The 22,939-nt window shown below is 38.3% G+C and overlaps 1 protein-coding gene across 1 annotated transcript; it reads right to left on the reverse strand.

Annotated features, from left to right (window-relative positions):
• Positions 1–622: 622 nt before the first annotated feature.
• MOK (MOK protein kinase) lies at positions 623–21,986 on the reverse strand. The gene is given in 9 exon segments (XM_036384277.1): positions 623–1,404; positions 6,299–6,490; positions 6,921–7,013; positions 9,341–9,552; positions 10,422–10,445; positions 13,798–13,868; positions 17,246–17,348; positions 20,613–20,640; positions 21,870–21,986. Coding segments are annotated over 6 exon segments (603 nt in total). The 5' UTR covers positions 17,266–17,348; positions 20,613–20,640; positions 21,870–21,986; the 3' UTR covers positions 623–1,404; positions 6,299–6,307.
• Positions 21,987–22,939: the final 953 nt, after the last annotated feature.

A 22,939-nucleotide genomic window follows, 5' to 3' on the forward strand; every position in this document is an offset into this window, starting at 1 on the left:
GAACTGGTAAGTGTGATGGGGATAGACATATCCATGGATTTGCAGAGGTTAATGTTGCTTGTCTAAACACTTGTCATTTTTAATCAGTCAGCACACCACTTAAGTTGTTTTCAGTAGTTCTTGCAAAGACTAACCCTCCATGTCCAGCCCCAGACTGAGAGAGAACAGAAGTATCCATCATATGCTTCCCTTCTTATGCAGAAACGTTCACAACTCGGATTTGCAGAATCCTGCAGGCAGAGTAGAGCAGAGGCTGCTGGCCCAGAACCATGAACTTGCCTGAGGGTGCACATACTGCAGCTGTGGGCACAAGTTAATGCCCTTCCTGCTCTCCAACAATAAAGCTGGGTAGAATTTTTTTAATTACAAGTAAACTTAAGACATTTTCTGGCATGAAAAGCAATTTGTTTTCAGGAAATGAATGAACATTTGGGGAAAAGCAACTGCACTAGCTTGTAACTAAGTCTCATCCTTGCAATGCAGCCAGCATGTAGAGAACTGCCAGATCCATTTATAAGCTGGGAATTAGTTCCCTACTTTATTCAAGATGTAGCTGTGCTTTACAATTCTTATCTGTCTTCTAAAATACGAGGAATGGGGAAAATACTGAAACTGAGCAGGATTATTTTTCAGAAGTTTTGTTTTATTAACATAGTGGGCTTGACTGTTAAAATACAGATAAACCTCATCACTGAAAACTAGTGTAGTTATCTCCCCGTAGACTTCTTCTAGATAAGTGCTTCATATGGTATGAGTCAAAATGAAACAGTTGAAAAAATATGCAGTAACTTTAAAAGACTTTTTTCCTTCAGCTGGAAAAATACAAAACCAGTAGGGAAAGAATTGCAATATCCAACACCAAGGGAACAGCAGCAGCTACTCACATCCGTGTTGGCAGGAATGTCCCTGCCACAAATTGTAGTCCAGCAGCACACAAGGAATGTGGGGGGGTTTCTTTTCTGAGCCTCTTCTTTACTATTAGGGCAATCATCTAGAAGCTTGAATTGCCCATACCACACTCTATGCCATATGGAAGAAAATTATTTTATTAAGAAACAGGGTACTAATAACTTACCTGGAAGGAACTTAAGACCTCTACTGCAGATACAGCTTTTAATAAAAATATTTCTCCTACTACATTAAAAAATAATTAAAAGTGAGCAGAACACAGATATCTCAGTATGGAATTTTAGCTGGAAGAATGAGGGTAGGAACTATACTTGCCAGTTTGTAGTTTAAAGTTTGGGTGGATTTTAACTGTAAAGCAGGTGGGAAAACTCAAGTCTGCCTATTCATCCAACAGCTAGAGAAGTGTAAGTTGTCTCCAGAGGTTTAACAGCAAGGAACTTGTTAGGAAATCAATATCCTTGAAGTACTGTATGTGCCAAACTGAGTAAGATTCACCTGAAAATATAAAAAAAATGAAGAAAAATTCCATTATGGTTCTTCACTTCAGATTTGCAATTTTATAGCAAAAATGATGTGTTGAACATGAAATTGCCATTCTCATTACAACCAGAATCATTCTCATTCTCCCCAGAGAATCTGGGGACAGCCCCAGATACACAGAATGTGATAATACACAAGATGTTGTTCTAGTAGCCCTTTTTTTTCCAGTTTAAAACTTAAAAAAATTCTGACTTCATCTTTTTCCTGGTGTATGAATAATCACGTACCTGATATATTAACAAGGGAAGCAAGTGGCAATAACACTTTTGAAATCAGAAAGGTACCTTGTCCAAACACAGTTTGATGGAATTTTATATTTTTTAGTCAAAATACTTAAACTTCAGCATCTGTGATTTGAGGCTTCCAGAAACTGATTATGGGAAGCAACAAATACAATAAATATATCTCCATCAGGAATATAGCTTTGATAATCTGAGCTTTGACCTCCTGTATAGTGCTAGGTAAGGGAGATCTGAGTCAGAACAATCCATCAAATGTGGGTAGTAGGATTTGTCCTCTCTTTTTGTAAGAAATAACAACAGTGGAGAGTGAGCTCCCTTGGATCCAGTTAGTTACCTATTTTTAGACCATCAATTTTAATGCTACTCATTATGCTCAACTCCAAATATATCAGCACTGAGCAACTCACCATCTTCCTCTCTGGAAAAAACACTGGATAAGCTCGTGGCACCTTTTGCTCAGTGTTCCATAGGTAAGGACTTGGAGGTTACTGTTGCACTGTGTTGCCCACCTACAGACCTGCAGTCCTTAATTTCATTTTCGAAGTGTAGCATCATACTTTTCATACTTTTCACATATCTATCTAATCTGTCTGTCTATAAAAAGTCCCTATGGTAAGTATTCAGACAAATAATGTATTGCCTTATTGTTGAAGGTCTCTGTTCTATCAGTATGAGCTGCTAACATGAAAGCATACAGATGTGGGGAGATGATTCACTGAAATGTAACAGAGCAGGAAACCTCAGCCAGTCACTCTACTGGGAGATACTGTGTTCAGGAGAACACTTTTTGCTTGGAACTGGAGGAAAGCAGCATCCATGCAGCAGGAGTTTCAATAACATGACAAGGAGCAGTTAGCTGTACCCTTGTGTTCTGCTGTTTCCCCTTGTTACAGTTTTCTCACTCTACTGGTGTAAAGCACTTCCTCCACCAAAACTCAGCTCATGTATTTGTTCAGTCCTAGTAAGAGAAATCTGCCCTTCCTTTGGCACACCTAGTGCAAGTAGCAGCAATAGAGGTTTCCCTGCAGAGCCTTGTTCAAGTGCTTTAGTCTTACTCCATACAAGTTCTTGCCAAGCCTGGGATGTTTTTCCATTCCTGCTATTGAGATTCTGAAAGTTTGCTATGAAGAAATGACATAAATTGAGCAATTGTACATGATGCAGGTGCAGGATATTTAACTTGGATAGTCAAATTTGAATCAATATCAAATACTCCCACAGTCTGCACCACATTTACCCTGTGACTATTTTTATATTTTCAAGAATCTCCTTATAAATGTCAGATTGATCCTCAGTACAGTATGTGATAATAATACCATCTTCTAAGCATGAAGACAAACATAAGTTAGACAAGTGCTTTTAAGCAGTAGATGTCAAAAGGATTCATAAAGAACTTGAGTCTCATGAGCTTGTCCACGCAGAAAAGCTACAATGTGGAATTTGGGCATGCTCAAAGTTGTCCAGAGTTGACCTGAACAAGGATTAGGATCTAATCCAGTCACAACAGAGCCCTACAAGTGTTGAGATGCCTCTTCTTACAAAAACAACCAAACCACAGCAAAAAGCCTACTAACTGGAAGAGCTCAAATGAGTGAGAAGAATAATTATTTTCACAAGTGCACAGCCCTGTGGAGTCTCAGAAGGAGAGCTGAGAATGTAACAAGCTTAATTTTTACTCTTACAAGATCTTTATGTTAACCTGTATTTTACTGGATTGTGTATCTTAATTGGTTAAAATAAATAGTCTGGATCTAGAGCACAAATGTCAGGTTGATGCCTAAGGGTTGGCTAAGTGACACTTGGATGTGATGTGCTCCTCCCCAGTGCCCCATTTTCCACGGTGCTCCCTGCAGCAGTACCTCTCACACAAAATGCCCTTTGCCTCCTGCTCGTGGCTGGGGTTTTGAGCAGCAGCACCAGAGCCCAGTGTTTGGTTATGGAAAAAAATGACGATCACTTCCCAATTATGAGCAGAGTAACTTTTATAACTGTTAAAACCTCCAAAAAGGTTATTTGCCAAACCTGTCTTGCATGCACACTCAGTAGGGAGATTTTTAGCCCCAGCCAAGTATGACTTGCACAGACTTTCATTTTCTAACTAACAAAATGTTCTCTAACACATCACCAAATTTATGTATTAGAAATTATTTAATGCAAGTTTTTACATCTCAGGAATTTAAAAATCAATGGTATCAATCTAGAATAAAGATTCTTTCCTAGTAAGATAAGAATGTTGCCTTTTAACTCTCACCTTATTTAATAATAGGAAATATTCTCTTAAATTGTTGGTGGTGATCTGTGTGCCAGATTTCTGAAGCATTATCAGCTACGTGCTCGTACTGCTCTTTTAAGCAGCTGGCTGCAATATCAGTCCCTGTTAAGACTTTTGATTAATGTTAAGATCAATGGCTTGGAGCAAACTAGGACTAAGTTTTGCTTGCTTTTGAATTAGCTAAAAAGTTGGTTTAGCTTTGAATTAGATTATAGTTACATAAAAATATTCAGCAGTTACAGAAACTGCATCAAAATCAGGTATCTCATATGATTGCACAATTTGCACATTCTCAGTAAAACCTGAGGTGGAAGTTACTGAGTACAGGAGAGGAATAATTTCCAGAGCTAACTGAAAAAAACCCCAAACTCTTAAATCTAAAAAAAATACAGCAGTTAGCTGTCATTTGTAATACAATTTGAAAACTTAAATTCTGTAGATAACATTCCATTCCTAATACTTGAACTCAAAGAATCCTTTCATGTTATTTTTAACCAACCTCCTCCTCCACCAGGTTCTAAAAGGAACAAGTACTGAGGAAGTTCAATGCAGAACACTCTCTGTGCTCTGCCAGAACAATGCTTTAATTAAATATTGACCCCCTTCAGGAACATAATATCAAAATGGTAGGAAACCAGCCCTCAAACCTTGTGGGGTTTTCCTACAAATTGTCAGAGCAAGACAAAATCAGGCACTGCTGTTCTTGTTAGATCTCTAACAACAGAAGCATGACTGGGTCTCTCTCACTTCTATTCCTTCTATAGCAGTCAAATGGAAATGTTTCAGGGAAGACTGAAGTGCCTTCTGTTTCTCAGACTGTTGAAGAAACAACAGAAGTTTCAAATGTGCTTCAGTGGGCAAGTGAGAGTCTACACCTCAATATTTGATCCAGTAAATCTGACAGACTAGAACACAGGGATCTACCACCTTCCTTAGGTTTCCAGAAAACTGAATGCAATGTAGGAGTAGGAAAGGAAATCAATTTGGCCACTCCAGAAAAATTAGTTTTGGTAATTCTGCCAGTGGAGACTGATGTTGATTTGGTTTTTTTCCTAGACTTTCCTGAGATAATGCTTTTAAAATAAATAAACCAGATTAAATTTCTTTTTGAGAACATCTTAAGGAATACAATTAGAAAAGAAACCCCCAATAATCAGAAATTAAAAAACCCTCAGCCAATTACAACTTCACCTTGTTCCTTTTTAAAAATTATTTGCCTTACATGATGTTTCTTGAAATCTTGCCTAAAGGAACTTCTTAGAAAACCTACACTGATGAATCCCAGAACTAAATTTGTGGGAAAAGTGGCTTCTCTGGTAGAAGGAGAGTTCATGCTTTCAAAGCTGAATGTACAGCAGAAAATAATTTATAATTATTCTTTGCTAGTTTGTGGAAGTTTTTGAAGGTTTTTTTGAGAAAAACCTGTAATTGAAAGTTTTCTATGTGGTACTAACTTCCACCTCACCTTGTTGATACAGCAAGTGAATACATAGAGTATTTTTCAGATAGCTGATGTATAAACAAAGTTCTAGTTTGCCAGGATTTTAAATGAGATTTTAATTATTTATTATTTCATGTCAAATACATATTTAGTATGTTCCCCGGTATCATCTATATACATGATAATTACGTTTTTTAAAAAAAAAATTTTATTTGCTCAAAATGTAGACTGAAGCCCTGAAAAGGCAAAAGCATAATTCCTGTATCTGCCACACTTCATCTGGAAAACTTTTTAACTCAAGGCAGACATCAAAAACAGGATGATGATATTTGAAAATAAAGGTGGAGCTGACCCTTTAAGTAACAGCAACTCTAACAAGAATCTACCGAGGGGATTATGAGGTATGAGAGCTGCTGAATTCTAACTCGTGTCTGTCAGGGATTTGGGGGGAGGGGGAACTGCATCAGACCAAATAAAGATCTGTGTTTAGGCAGACAGAATAAACCCAAGTAATCAGCTTAAGTAAAACATTTGTTTCTAGCTAACAAGCTCAGTGCTACAAATTACTTTCTCTAAATGGGCTGACAGTTCTTCCACTTAAATACTACCTGTCTTGGACTTGCCTTTGAAATTTGCCACAAATCCTGAAGTACTTGCCCTGATGTATTTCCTACTACTAATTTTTGTGCATGGTTAAAGCTCATGTATTGGCAATCTTAAAAAGGTGGGTGCAAAAAGAATAGAGACAAAACAGTAGTGTTTTAGGTAAGGTCTGGACTCAATGCAAAGAAATACGTTGACTGAATTATGTTCATGGTTGACAAGACAAGGACTAGCACTGGAAACAAATTTAATTTCACTCCACTTGAAACATGGACACAATGCTCCCCTCACCTTTTGACTTTAGTCTTCAAAACTGAAGTGATTTGAAGTCACTTGCCAGAGTTCTTGAAAATAAGGGTGCTGTAAGGTTTGATGGGCAGCAGTTCTCTCATTTGGGTCATATTTTATCATTGCACACAGGAAATAGAAACTTTTAAAAGGAAATTTGTGCACAAGAGAAGATTTTCCTTTTCCTTTCTTTAAAGGGAGGATTCAAAACTCAAAATTCTTGACCTGTGTTAAGCAAGCTGAGAAAAACATTTAATCATGCATATTCAGAGAGGATTACAATTTACTGAAAAGAAAGAATTCACCTGATTTAGGTAATCATTCATTAGGGAAAAGTAAGTAGTACTTGAAAAAAAACCTTTCCTAAAAATTTATGTCACTGGCCTTAAAGATACTATGGAAATAAAAGATAAGATGAAGACAGGCTCAGATTTCCTCTGCTCTGCCTGTAAGATTCAGGAATGGGTGACTGTCTCTGGGTAGGGACAGCAGACACTGCTCTTGAGTCAGCACAACAGATTTAGGTTTTTGTGGTGGTTCCCTGAGCAGAAATTGCACACAGCTGTACAGCTCCATTGTGGATATTGAAACAGTGAGATTAGTAGCTATGGGAGTGCATACTTACTGCTTGAAGGTTTGGAGTTTTGTTACCAGGAGTGCCCATCACTTCATGGATTTTTGAGATGTGGTCCAGCTCATTATATCCAAGAAAAAGAGGCTGGAAAGTGCAAGGTAAGAGATGGTATTAGTACTAGACAAGACACAGTTGAACTATCACTTCTGATTAAAAAAACCCTTTTTTGTGAGAAAGATAAAATGTTAGAATTATTCATTTGTGGACAGTTTAATACCTATCAACAACTGGAGGATAATGTGAGCAGAAGAGCAAACACAGCTGCTGGTTTGCATTGAAGGAGTAGTTGGGGTTATTAAACAGAAATCTGTAGCTGCCCTCTCCTGCTGGTTTGGGGAAAAATATGTAAAGAGATTATCCTTTGCGGTGAAGGGCAATGGATCTGGGATTGTGTTTGCTTCTAGTAAAGCAGCAGATCCTACAACACAACGTGTTCTCCTCATTTTAAGACAGCAGAATCAAGCAGTCCCTCTTGCTGTGTATGCACACAGAAATGTATTTATAACACTCCATTCCTAACACAAAGGTTCTTTGCAAGCAGCAATACTGGAAACATGGTAAATTGAACTGCATTCCTGAGCTTGATCCTCAGTTAATATAAAACTTGCACAGAGTCCTTGAAAACACTGTTATCATATTAGAGCAATCTGACTTCAGTCGGGTCCAGTAACATTTCCTGCACTTGTTGCTTTTTTTCTTTGGGCTTATAATTCAAGAAACACTTCAGTAGCACCACATGACTCTTGAAAGCAAAACACTCAGCCCCTTTGTAGACACGAGAAACTTCTTTTTAACTGTTTACAAATTCAATCAAACAGCTGGCTGCACACTGCTCTGAGTGTCCTCATAAAGCTTAGAGGAAGGAGAAAAAAGATCTGATTCACATTGTGCAGCTGCACCAAGACATGCAGCTGGACGAGCTTCTGTGTGAACTAGAAAATGTGCTGCTGTCAAATGTAAAACTGTAACAAATTCAAGAACAACTGTGCAAGCCACTGAAAAGTGTGATCCAGGAATCATGATTTATAGGGAACAGAAAGGGAAACAAGATTTGAAAGATCAGCACGGCTGAATAAAAGACTAAAAGTTCTTACACAATGTGCTGTAAAACATAAAGGCTTATGCAACCATTCAACAGCAATAACTGCAGGAGGCACTGAAAATAAACAAACCTGTCCATAATTGCCTTTAGTTTGGCAAGACTGTATCTCTGGAAATTCATTAATTTCCAATAAACATCCCTCCTTCCTCTCTGAAAACACCTGTAAGGTCTCTGAAAACGTTCAGTGGTTGTAAAGACTGAAATATTTTACATTAAGCTGAAACTACAAGGAAATATCTTCCAGGTTTTTTTCCCTAAGAAAACTTAAGTTTGCAGCATGTAATTTTCTTACAAAGCTACAAAGCCCAGCTGATTCAAGCTGAAATGAAAAAACGAGGCATTCTTAAAGCTTTTGGTCCCAATTTACTTTGCAAGAGTACTGCCACATTTGGGATTTTTCTTTTAACAGTTTTCTGGCTGGAGAAGTAGAAATGTTTCTACAAGTTAGCAGGCAAAGCATAATGGTTGTCATTTAATGTGATGGTGATGGCAGCAGCTGCACTTGCCATGTGGAGGAGGAAAGAAGCAAAGCAAATGTTATCAGTCCTGGTTGCATATCAGAGACAGCAGTGTGGGAGGAGAATAAAGAACTGCTGCTGTTGCTAGGGCACAAAGATATTGGAGAAATACTCATGGTGGGTATTTTTGCTTTTTTCTTGAAGACCAGTGACACATTTTTTGAGTTATAGTTTCATCATCACCAAAAATCTTAAAAGACCTTAATTTGTTTTTTCCTGAACTCTTCCTTCATCAGAACCTGATTTCAAAATATACCAGCACACAAGATCTTAAGAGCACAGGGGGCTTAGATACACTATACTGTAAATCAAATTTGTAAATCAGAGAAAGTGTATTCTCTAATCTCCTCTGTTTTTACAGAAAGTATTAGAAAGTCCAAAAAAAGTGAGAAAAAATTTACCATTAAGTGCATTAACAAGACTGAGGATAGTTTGTGATGCTGATGTTCATGAGAGGAAATGAGCCGTACTCTACACAGAAATAAAGCAGAGAAAATACATTTTTACTAAATACTAAGCGATTGGGGGAAAATGTTCAAAATTGTTCCTTTGTAAATCACTTCTGTTTGTACTGTGTTCTCCTGAACTGCTTTATTACTAACCTGCCACAGGGTGAAGGGAGTGCCAGACCAGATGGGATTACTGCCTCATGAACCTTGCACACTAAGCACAGAAGCTTCTTCTACAAATCCATGGAAACGAAGATCATATTATCCAAACCACACGCTCCTAATTTGAGTTATTTACCTTTGATTATCTTGATTAATGATAAGCAAAACCCTCCACTGAACACAGTACCTTGTGATTTCATAGAAAACACAGCCAGGACTCCACATGCCAATTTTGTAACTATAGAGCCCTTTTGTAAGCAAACATTCAGGTGCTCAGTACCAGCGTGGGGAGGTACTGTGTGCCTGCTGAGAATAGATACTCCTACAAGATCCAAATTCTCTTAACTTCAGGGTGTTCTGCTGCAGAAATAAATAAAGTATTTCCACAGATTACAAACAGTAAAATATTCAAGCAATGACTGTAAAATAGTCATTGTAAAAGAAATCACAGATGACTTGAAGAAGAAACTTTCCAAAATCCAGGGGTAGTATCACAGCAGTAAAGCTGCATTAAAACAGTGAGTAGGGTCCAGGCATGAAGATATCTGTGTCCATAGCATGTAATTCAAATAGTGTTCTGTACATCATGAAAAGAAAGGTCTAAGAGCATAGGGACTAACACAGAAGGAAAGGCTGCTAAATAGGACATCTAGATTAAGTTATTAGAGTTCTTCTGTTTAGCAGTGTTATAATAGGTGGCTTTAGCTTCTCCTGTGCACTTCTATGACTCAAAAATATATCTTCAGAAAATAAAATTTCATAAACTGAATTTAAAAATCCTTGTCTTTCAAACATTAGCAAAATAACTTTCTGGAACTGTAAAGAGAGATGGTTACAATTAAAGCTTCTGAAAGCCACTATCTTCTGCTCTCTTTTGTTTGTGTAACTTCCACTAAAAATAGGAATTGAATGTAGAAATAAAGAGCTGCAAAACTGAACCCTATTTCCTGCATCTAGATTAACACAGAAATGAAAATACATATTAACACAGGATAAAGAACAGGTTTTTAGGTTGGAGGGAGCACATACAGGGTGTAAAGCATCTCAGTCATTTCAGTTTTTAGCCGGTAAGAAAATTGATTGTTCATTCCCCTAGATCAGGAGTACAGTAACTGCCTATATATTTCTTAAAAATCTGCACTTTTGTTCATGAATAAACATTACCTCCTCAGGGTAAAGAGAAAAATACTTATATACTTCACTTTTAGTTAAATATCCTCACATAAATTTAATTACCTTTATTATTATGTTTTCTTGTTGCCCATCACTCTGAAATATCCCATTTCTGTACCAATACAAATACAGCAGAGAGAAGAATTCAGTAAAAAGACAAACATTATCAGTGCTTCCAGTTATTTGTAAAAACCAAATAATACTTAAAGAAACCAGCACTTTTTTCAAACTTATCAACTATAATAGTAAAAACTTTTTACTATAATAGTAAAAAATTAAATTTTGCCATCATGGTGAGACAGCAGCTACAGATATGGGAATGGGCAAGTCCAGGAAGGAGAGGCCAGGCTTTCTGCTTCTGCTCTCACCAGGGCTACCAGAGGATTGCAAGGGCCATCCCCTCCCAGCAGGGCTTCCTGCAGCAGGTACCAGAGCTCCTCTGGGGTGCTGGCAGCAGCTCTGGCTCCCTGCTGCCTCCCAGGGCTCTGCTGCAGGCAGAGATTTACCTGGGCCAGGGCCTTTTCTCTCCCTGCAGCAGTCGGTGGCTGCCCCAGACAATTCTGTTTCTGCCTAGAGAATACCCTGAAATAAAAGTATGCTACATTTGCTGTAAAGCTGTTGCTGAACCAGGTCTTTTACCAATATACACAACCTAGAGATTTGCATATCTGTTACATGTTGTTCCTGTTTTTTTTTTTTAAGGCAATGGCTTTCTCCTTCCTAGAATAAAATTTCAAGTTGTGTGTCCTTTTTCGTGAAGAACAAATAGAATACAAATATCAGTCTTCAGCTTCCAGAGGTGCATTGATATCACCTTTTTTAATTATGCTACTTTTATATGTCATCTATAGCTAGCTTTGTAATTCATTTTCCACTTGACTTATGACATAATTTATATTTCAGTATGCACCAGAACAGCTCAACTAACAATTGTCAATTCAGTACTCTGTAAGATGCCTTAGTTTTTACTGCATGTATTACTTGCAGTATCTATTTCCCCAAGTTCTAGCAGAACTGCAATATTTCACTTCTAAATATCTCATTTCCTCTCTACTCAAAGTAATTGTCCTTCAGGTTTAAGATTTGTATCAATCACCTCAAGTTACCACAACGGTTAAAAGACTGTGATTCACATCTGAATTGCAAATTCAAGGCTAACCTACGTTGTTTAGCTTGCTGTTAGGCAATAATTACAGTTATAAAATTTATCTATTTTTCAGAGCCATTCAGTAACTGCTCAGCTTTTTTCTTTTATAGGCTCCAAAGGCCTTTTAATCTTGCTGTAATGCCTTTATGTAACGCTGCAATGCCATCAAGGGAGGCAGAAACGATCACATTTTTGAAAAACAAAGCAGGTACTGATCTGGTGATGACAGTAGTATGAGTAATTGGCTGGGAGGAGGAGGGGGATTATCAGGACAGTAACTCATTGAGGCCAGAGCCCCAGAGCCAGACTTGTGTTCCCAGCTGATTACAGTGCTCCTCCAGGCAGCCACATAATCCACTGAGCAGGATTAGATCACAAAGCACTTGGAACACAGTACCATTTACATTGGGAATTGTAGTACTAGTGCCCCCATAGAGATAAATGGTGCTTTCAACATCAGGACTTTTGTCATTTATAGTGAAAAGATATTAGAAAATGCAGCTATTCAAATCAATTTAGATTATTATTCTTATTTAAGGAATTGGGCCTTCATAAAAAGAAGTCATGCTCAATTGCTTTTTCATTACATGTCACTAGAAAAATCTGGAGCAGATGCTCTTCTACTTCCAGATTTATACTGGAGAAACCTTACTTGGCAGTAATGGTGCAGCGAATCCTAAGGCAGTGGCACTTGAGGCTTCTATCATTTCTTTTGAGAAATCCTCCACATCTCTCTCTCAGCCACTTTTTTCATTCTTTAAATTACCAAACTGCTGTTGATTAAATAAGGGGCAAGATTGTTTTTCAGTTATTAAATGCTTCTGCTATAAATTAACAGCAAGACAATTATGACTTTGTGTAAAGACAAATAGGCTTGATTGAAGTAACATGGATCTCTTGTTTTTTTAAGGAAAAAACACAAAACTATCAGCTTTCCACATTAGTAGCATTACAGTGAGCTGTCCTCCTAATTACAGAAGTGTCTTCATACTCCTTGCCAAATTAAAAATTCACTCTCAGTCCACTTCAGTTCACTTTCCTATTATACTCTATGATTTGACAAGGTCCACCCCATGTGCCTCTACCTTATACAACATTAAAAATAAGGCACTGTATCATGGTAAACACAGTCCAGACTCAAAATTCAGACCATAAAGAAGAATCAACAATTTATAGAAGTTCAGGTAAACCCAGATGAATGTTCAGATAATCCCTAACTGCAGCGTTTCAGATAACTATTGAACACAGATTTCATTTTGAACTGATTCACCATGGCATAGAAAAGTAGTTTACTATAACTAAGTGGTGTTAAAACAATCATCATCTGAAAAACTTTGAAAGAACTTGTATTTTTAAATAGTAAAAAAAATCAGAACATACTGAAATGATGATTCTCATTTCCATCTGAATACCATGATAAATATAGCAAACCCAAAATGTCTTATTAAAAGTAGTACACACTAATATCTAATATCTACTTCAGCAATCAGCAAATAACTCAATTTTAATCTCACATTCTTATCTAGGTCAGAAACAGAGTTACTCCTTTTGTTAGAGATCTGACTAGTCAATGTCACCAATGTCATGTTCAGGAGCAAGTCTTTATTGTATTACGCTGAATGACACTTGCATGTTCAGTTATTTAAATTAAACTCCCAAGTGTTAAGACATTACAAATTCTTAATTATTCATTTTTTTAAATCCTCTTTTACTCATGAATTGTAAATCTCTTCATTTGCTGTATCCAATTCTTTACTGTTTATGTAAGAACTGGTTTTAAATCAGCTTTGTTCTAAATTTTTTTGGAGGAACTCTTCCTTATGCTTTATGATCTCTGACTTGCTTTGACAAACAGCTCCAGAATTTTTAAATATAGGAGGTATGAGGGAACAATGTTATTTTATAAAGAAAACTTAGTGAAAGTTTATACCTTTTTACAAGGTATAAAAACTAAAAATCCTTATTCATTGATTCAATAGTTTTGAAACAAATGGGAATAATTTTCTTAATAACTCTCAATAGCCCTGACCTAACAAAGAATCTATTTAAATTTTATTTTTTGTAACATAAACCAATTATTTTGTGTTTTGCAGTCAAGGTTATTTGACTGTTGAATAGATAGCTATGGACTGCATCTATCTTTGCCTTAAACAATTGGGTATATTCCACTGGCAAGAAATAAAGGATAAAGCAGTACAGCACAAGATTCCCTGTGAGTTCTATAATCTGTCACAGTGAACAACCAAGTGAAAAATAATTAATTTCACTAGTGATCTACACAAGGACAGTTTATGTTTCTTAAGCATATGCTACATACCTTTTATCAGCTCATAAATAGTCATGGCCATAAATTCACATACCAGTGAAAGGGAGCCAGGGTATTCATCCCTGCAGAAACAAATAAGGAGACTTTAAGCTAGAAATAAAACTTGCACATTGATTTGTCCACAATGTAGGAAAAAAAGTAAATAGTTTAATCAGTATTAAAATGGACATGTTCATTTTTAATTGATGCTGTCTCATGGAAGTTTTTAAACTTACATCTGAGGTATCATAGTTTTAGTTTATACTATCCAAAGCACCCACTGCAGAAGCCAACAGATTTATTCAATGAAGCTTTTTGAAAGCATGTTTTCTGGGCATATCACACTGTTCAGTATCAAGAAATTTCCAGTAAATTAACTGATACAAGCTTAGAACAAAAGAGAGGGAAGCCACTGCACTATATGTGAAAATACCTTCTACTTAGAACTCCAGTAGTGTTCTATTGCATGGCAATGTGTATCTGAACTCACTATTTTGCTGACAACAGCAATTTAAAGTATAATCATGATGTAATACATCTGACACTTTATTTTCCATTTCACTGCCCTGCAGAGGCAGACATCTTTAGGTCTTCAGTTTTTCTTGTAAGATAATTGCATTACAGCCCATCTCCCCTGCAATGTTGTATTAAGCCAGCCAGTAAAAGGTTGAGGGTACAATCTGCAGTTCAGCTTGCAGGAGCTCAGCAGGCTGGATTACCCTTGGTTAACAGCACAGCAGCTGAGGCTAAGGGTTGCAGAAAGCCAAGCTGCTGACACGATTAGCGCCGTCCCGCGTATCTGCAGAAAACGGGACTGGCAATAACAGTGTACTGCTTGTACAGCCTTCAACAGAGAAGTAAGACAGCCTGAAGGGCAAGAAAAAATGTTTCAGAGCAGTCAACAAGTTTTGTGTCAAGGATTTGAATAATGAAGGATATGTCTGCTGTTGCACAGTGATGAAATGGACCATGCAGTAATGGAGTAAATGCTGTCATAAAACGGGATCACTCTGGGAGACAGAACATGTCCCCAGAAGACACTGAAGTGCTTAATGACGCAAGGAACCCAACTTTAGCACTGACACCTCTTTCCAAAAGCATAGCTCAGCTACTGCCTAACTCTGAGATCTACACTTCAACTGCTTGCACAGGGTGTCTGTAAAGTTGCCTGTGAAATGATACTGCCAAATAGTTGGCTTTGATCCCTAGTTCAAACTGATAAGTTGAGCCAAGATCCTTAAGTACCAGAGGCTATTTCAGCAGCTAAGCTCTGAGTGTGCCTAACCAGAGTACTGAGCCATGGTGGACAGTTAAAGCACTGACTGGACTGAAAGCACCAGCAAATCTTACATATGATGAGATGAAATTTAACTATGCTTAACATGTATTTAGATTTTCATTTTAATACTGATGTTGAAATATTTTGGTCTGTTGGAAAAGAGACACAAAAAGCAAGAGCTACATCAGACTTTCTTAACAACAGCAGACATGTAGACTTCAGATTTTGAGAAATGTGTTTCAAACTCAAAAAGCTGGTTAAGAATCTACAGGTTTTCTCTAGACCCAAAAGTTACTGGATATTGTTCAAATACAGGGACAAAGAAGAAAGAAATCAATGCACCATGCATACAAAACAACTTTATGTAAACATAAAGATAGTAGGATGTGGAGTCAGCCTCCTTAATGCTTGTATTTATCTCAGATTATTATCTCATTGTTCTATACTAAGGTTGAATTAAACAGAAAAGAGGAAGACTGTCTTGCAGCCAAGGACTGGACTATAGCTGACTTTTTCCCCTGCCATGAGGCTGTCAGAACTTTAGTCTGTCACTGAACTTTCAAATGCAGGGCCTGATAAATTGTTTCCTTCCTGTTGCTTTATTGAGCAGATCAGTAATTAGTAAATGGCTTTATTCCTTCCTGCAGTTTGGAGTAGCTGGGCTTACCCCAAGAAAAAAAGTAGTAATGTGTTGTGCCCCAGACACCAGTTAGGATACCAAGGAGCTCCTAGCAGGAATTTTGTGTTGCATAGGAGTATGGATGATATTGTTTACTCTGTGCTGCTGTAGCATACATTCCAAACATCGCTCAGTGGGATGCATTGCCAAATGTAACGTTTAAAATTAAGTTTTGGTGGAAACCTCTTACATGAAAAATAGACACTATTCAATTATTGTGTATATTATTTCATTGCCCTCCTAGGCTTTAATAAACAAAAAACCCATGCTACAGAAACTCTGGGAGGAAACAGGAAACAAAGAGCTTTGCACACTATTGAATGGATCAGAGCAGGACATACGTCTTTTCCCAGTCAGATGTACAGCTAAACACCAAAACAATATTTTCCACTTTGAAACAAGGAGAAATACCATGCATGGGCAGGTTCTGTTTAAAATAATGTCAAAAGAGTTCACTTCATCAAAAGGATTTGTCAGTCGATTTATCAAAGGGTTAAAGGCCTAAAAGATGTTTTAGATGAAAAGATAACAGAGTCTGCAGTGCCCTTCCACTGAGTTGTATACATCTGCCCTTGATACAGTTAAGCAGATATTTTAAATACTAAATATAATTATAGTTTAAATACTGTTTTAGTCATAAAGTGCACAATTCTGTCAGTTGTAGGTAGTGTATAAATGGACCAACAGATCTCTAACAATATAACAGAGAATCAGAAGCCACATTACTTGAAGATATTTCTCTTTTTTTAACTGATATTCTTTGAAGCTCTGAGTTACATTTTGAAATCTCACCTAAGAGCAAAATGTCCCATTTCACTTTGTATGTACAAATGAGTCATTGGCAGTGATTTCATTAGGAACTTGATATATTTAACTGAGAATATAAAATCAGTAACCCAAGAGGCACTGGTTGGCACTTACATACTTGGAGGACAATGTCAAGTCTGTGTCTACTTGCACACAGCCCTCTCCTCCACTTTCCTAACTGATAAAAAGCACCTGTTTTGTGACCATATAACATCTGAGCGATGGGTGTAAATATAAATGCAAATATGAAGGAGAACTAATGCTATATACTGACTATGGATAAATGCACTGGTTTTAACCTGCATTACAACAGTACTTAAAGAGGATGAAAAAAGTATTACCCAAGAAGAGGACTGACACATTTCCTCCAAGTATTATTTACAGATAAAAGAAAAACAGCACCAGTATATTCAGTGTGTTTGGCAAGGCAGAAATCAACTATTTATTCCTCATTCATCGTCTCACCCTCGACCCAGTGGCCAGGCGCCATTTAATACAGGGGGTGACATCAGTTAGAGTAGTCAAGGAAATAACCCCCCAGTGCCAAGCAGGAAGGCAGAGCTCCCTTTCTGTACCACATGCAAACCTTTTTAATTCATGTGTACTTAAAAAGCTTCACTTAGTCTTAATTTTGCATTCCCTCACTGAATTTAAACATGGTTTTCTGTACAATTTCCGTGATTAATTATGCATACCTTTCAAAATGTTGCCTCATGTGTTTACTTGCATAGTACTTCCTTCCCAAAGACTCACTTTCTCCAGAACATCAGAAAATATCCCCTCTCCTTATCTTAGCAACTGGTATTTTAAAAACAAAAAACACTGTTTCAGTATGTTTGAAATTATTATGCAGACTGTGTATCAATCCTTACTCGTTAAATGCTGACTAATGGAAAACTTTCAAATAAAAGAGGTATTTTGTTAACATGTAAATTGAGAGAAAATAAAATGAAAAACAGCAAATGAAGTTTTGCTGCCCAGATTACAGAAATATATATTCCAGAAAGTTGTAGACCATAATTCTTAGACAATAAACTACCACTTCCTAGCTCAGAGATAGGATGCCTCTCCACACAGCTCTTCCTACCTTTTTTAATGTTGTATCATATTAGCAACTCATATTTGAATTTATTCTTTGCTTCTTTCACTAAAACAAAACAAAAAACTCCCTTTACTTACAATGTACTGAAAACAAAATTATCTTGGAAACTAAGTGTATCATGGAATCATTGTTCCAACATGGGGGTTATTTGTTGGAGTTTTTTGTGGAGGTATTGTTTGGTTTGTTTGGTTTTTTTTTAACATATTTTACTTTAGGCAAAACAGTTTCTGATTTTAAAGCTTTATTCCCATATTAAATTCAGATATAAGATTTGCACTGGGCCAAAAGTAATATTTGGCTTTGATAATTAAATGCTTCAAATAAAAAAAACGTGAAAAATCAGTCAATTCTAATTCTGCAGAACTTTAAGGGATGAAGTAGATATGGGTTATCAAAGAAGGTTTTATTTATATTAATTTTCAGGTCTTCTAATTTCCATCAGAATTGACTTTTTTCTTTCCTCCTTTATTCTCCTTCAGCTTTGTGATTAACTGTTCCTTACCAATCCCAGTGCCTAGTTCCCTTCACCCACCTCATCCTCCAATTTCCTTTTATTTTTAGCACCTACAGATTCTATCCTTGATAATTTTTTCAGTAATTTCACCTGAGCAAAATCCAATTCTGGATAGCTTTATGCTGCTGTTGCTTTTGACATGGGTCTTATTATTCAAGAAAGATGCAAACCCAGTCATTTTGAGGGAGGCAGGGCAGAAAACCTCCTTTATCATATTCAGCCCTTTATGGGTGTGAGAATAACTGGGAGTCTCAAGCTTTGTGATAGCAGTAAATTCAGTGTAGCTGCCTGTTATTAGTTACTGTGACAACAGCACCTGGCAGGGACATGGCCTGTGACAATCAGCACTTTGTGGGGCACCTTCCCTGCCTGCTCTGAGGACTCCTTCTAAGGTCAGTGCTCAAGCAGTTTCTGTCCTACTGCCTTGTTTTGGAAGATAAGAGAATTTACTAGCACAGATGAGGGCTATTTCATGCCAGCTGCTCTTTGTGTCCAAGAAGATTTCCAGATATGTTTAATTTACAAGTATAAACACAGCCTTACAGTGGAGAAAGCCTGCCAAGAAATTCTGCAGAGGGAAAAGTTACTTAGGCAGGGACATTCTAATGCTGTCTTCCAACTAACAATCGATTTGTGTTTCTTATTCTTTTTTCATCTCCCCAGCTTCCATACTTGCTTCTGTTAAAAAAAAAAAAACAAACCAAACCCAAACAACAAAAAAAGTGTTTTCTTTCCTTGTGAGCCATATGATTGTATCTTCATTATAGAAACCTTCCCCTTGCCACCCCTCTTTCTTCAATACAGTAGCAGCACTTAGATGAGAATTGTCAGGTGCTCTTCTCATTTTTATCATCTGCTGCTTTTGTTTTCTGATCATTATCAATCATGCTGCATCATAAACTAGCTAATTAGGCCATCTAAAGTTGAAAAATTGGAAATAGCCGAGTAATCGAAAATAAACCATCTCATACACCCAACAGAGACAATTTACATGTAGAGCTATTTTAAAAGCACAAAAACTCTTTGTGGGTAAAGGAGGCAATCTCTAACAGACTCCAACATGGGGAGGAGACCACAGGACAGTTTAATTGTTTTGGCTGTAATTTGGTAATTTGGTTAGTGCTTCAGGTGGGCTGACCCTCAGCCTTCACTAATTAAGACTGAAGAAATAACATCTTGTCAGGAAAAATCACCATGTTCTCTATCCCCACCTTAAGTTTTAATTTCCTATCTAAATTGCTAAATATAAGATGGAGATTTTAAATTCAGACTACTTAAATCCTATTTTCTCAGAATTCAGTGTAAATGCAATTTTTGGTAGCAGCTGATACCCTCCAACCAGTCACAAACACATGGCTGTGTTACATGTTCTTATCATGTCAGAGCCAGCCCTGGGGCCAAAATATACACAAGACAGACACAAAAAAAAAAAAAAAAAGTTAGCTATCTGTTGATTTATTATTTTATTCTAGAAAATGGCCATCCTGATTTTTTTTTTTCTTAAATGCAAGTAATTGATTCTCTGGCATTAAAAAGTACTTGGGCAGAGAAATCCAAGAAAAGCATTCTTGTGCAAATTTATTGAAAATATCTTCAGGTATTTAAACAAGTCAGATAGTATATGCTTATACTATTTGGTTATGTTTATATATTTTCTTCTATAAATGTATTTTACACATGCAAGAGAAGTCCAGATGAGAGTAGAGAGTTCAAAACAACTTGAGTTGTTTAGATTTTAAATTGCAGAATTCTGATATGCTACAAGGACTTAATCCTTCACACATTTTAGAACATTCTTGCAGCACTGAAGATCTTTTCCATATAAGCCTGTAAAACTTGTTATTGTAATTCTTTCACAACAGAGAGCTCTGTAGACAAAATAAATACCCCACACATAACCAACAACTGAGGCTTTCACCTGGCACTTATGAGATCCACCCAGTTAAAAGAATGAAGCAAAGGCCTGGATAATTTCAACTGACTGAAAAAAGGGTGGAATCAGGAATGAAAATTGCATTATTTGAAATGTCTCTTTGATGAATAAAGTCAATGTGTAAACTCTGAACAAAAGAGGTCACTAAAATACGAGGGATTTTTTCCTAGGGACAAAATTATAATGATCACATGACAAGTTAGTTATTGTTTAATCAGCAGCTGAAACAAAATCAGACATTGTAAGAACAACAGCATAGAAGTTTACATAGAATAAGAAGAAATAAAATTTAGACTTCAGATGTACTAGCAAATTTTAATTTTGCATTCACAAGCCAAGATTACTGGAGATTCTTAAAAACCCACTTCAGCACCATCCTGATCATGATGAAAAGAACCCAGCAAAACAAAAGACTTCAAACACATGCTGAACAAAAAAAGCCAGGTCAGAGCAACTTTAGGCTATGAAAATTTGTACAGCTACAAAACAAAACTTACTACCAGTTAGGATTACCTGAATTTGTTGTAGTCAAAGCTGAAGACTGAAAGAAAGGTTAAAAATTTTATGAGCATTGTAGACTGAAAGCTTTGAGGATAAATTAAAGGAAGTGTTCCAATTACATTTGTTGCATAGAACCCTGAAGAATAAAAGAGACCTGATCACTGGGTAGAGTTGTTTCATGCATCTGTAACCATGGATGTGAACTAACCTCTACCCTCTCTCCCCTCTGTTTCAGGACACACAGATGTTCAAGCTTAGAATCATTAGTGGAAAGGGAAATAAAGTTGGGAAGAACAAGTTGTAGCAATATGAACTCATCCAACACCCCAAAAAAGTGGCCATGAATTATTCAACAGAATAAGAATTTAATGTGCAAGAGGCTTGAGAGTCCAGGAAATAAGGAACAATCTAAATAGAAATTATGGGCAAGTGATGGAACTCAAAGACAACACCCAATCATTGTAACTAGAGAGCGTGGAAAATTAATAATCATTTAGAATTAAAGAATTCAATACAAAATGACACAAAAGAGAGCACTACAGTAGTCAAAAAAGGATATTATGAAATCTAAAGCAGACACTTTGTTACAAAGATGCCAAGATACAAAATCGGAGGGTGCGACATGCACGATTCTCCCGCACCGGGACGCGCACCCTCCGATACAAAAGAGGATCATTTACAATTAAAGAATTCAATAAAAAATGACACAAAAGACAGCACTACAGTAGTCAAAAGAGGCTATTATAGAAATCTAAAGCAGACACTTTGTTACAAAGATGCCAAGATACTGAGAAAGGAAAAGCTATGATGTTTAAGTATAGCATTGATACACGTGGGAAGAAAGAAATAACCAAAGAAATGAAGGAAGCAGAAATGAAGAAGTTGAGCTTCAAGGCCATGGTACGTAATTACTGCACTCAGAGACACGCCAGATGTGCAGGATGTAACACGGCATGATGCTAAGCAATGGAAGGCAAGGCGTGCTGAACCAGGAAAACTTAGCAGTTCTGAGAAAGCACTCGCAGAGACTAGCAGCCGGGGTGATGCCCCGCAGGAGCCCAGAGAAAGACCCATTCTTTCCCTGCTGCGGAGGAGTGGGACGCAGAGACCAGCGTGGCCATGCGAGACCCAGGAACTGCCCACGGGCCGCGGGTTCGGCATTCCCAGGGCCGGCAAAAGCATCCACAGCCCTCTCGGAGACCGCCAGCCTCCATGGAGAGCCCGGGCCCGCGCCACCCCTCAGAAAGGGCCAGAGGCCTTCCCCCGTACCCTCTTACTGTGCCTCCCGCGCCGTCCCGCCGATGCCGGGGCTGGCGGATGAGCGGCCGGGCCCGACCCGGCCCCGCTCCCGGCGCTCCCCTCAGGCCGCCATGTTGTGTTCCAGTCGCCCCGGCAACCGCGCACGCGCCGGCCCCGCGCCGCGGCCCGCTGCACACGGCACGGCCGGGGGGGGGCGCATGCGCAGTGTGCACGGCGTGCCAGCGCCCCGCCCCTGCCCGCCAGGTGCGCGCCCAGGTGAGGATTGTGGATGTCGCACCCTCCGATAATCTTATTTTTTAAGGAAAAGGAAAGACAATGCCAAGGTGAACGGGCTGTCTGGACGAGAGCCACCAGGGCTGAAGTCAAGAGAATGGAGCAGTAACTGGGGGAAACGTAATTTCGGCAGTGCGAGATCGCAACCCACTGGCCACCTACCCAGAAGAGACCCCAGACTCAACCGGAAAAAAAAGAACTGCGCCTGCGGACTAATTACATGAGAAGCGAGATGCTACTACCAAATAGTGGTTTGAATACTAATTAATAGAAAACTTACGTAGTTGGTAACCGAGGAATGCTGATGCCTTTGTTTGTTAAAAGGTATAGCAAGTGTAAAGTTTTGATGATCACTGGGCTAGACTTTTGTGGGATACCACCCAGCTCCCTGCTTTGCGCAAACTAGAATAAAACCCGAAATACCTCGCCTCAAGGTGTCAATTGGCGTCCCGACTCCCCAGGGATGGCGGGGAGGGAGGGGTTAAGGAGGGGAGCCCTTGGGATAAGAGACGTGCTCCATAAATCCAGCGGCGGGCCCTGTCTCCTGCCAAGCCTCCTGTGGCTGGAGCAGCGCCCCGGCGGGCTCAGATTCATCCCCGGTGATGGCCTGATCCCTGGCGGATCCTGCGCGCCACTGCGGGATGGGGAGAGCTGCCGTACCGCCAGCCCGGCACAGAGAAGAGCCCGGGGAGAGAGCAGGGGCTGTGTTCTCACCGAGCTGTCTCCAAAAACCTGCATTTTGGAGAGCTCCCCTCCCTGTCCCCGCTCCCGGTGTTTGTCTCTTCCTAAACAGACATCCTGTGCTT

Source organism: Molothrus ater, chromosome 6, assembly GCF_012460135.2.
Source record: "Molothrus ater isolate BHLD 08-10-18 breed brown headed cowbird chromosome 6, BPBGC_Mater_1.1, whole genome shotgun sequence".
Classification (NCBI taxonomy): Eukaryota; Metazoa; Chordata; class Aves; order Passeriformes; family Icteridae; genus Molothrus; species Molothrus ater.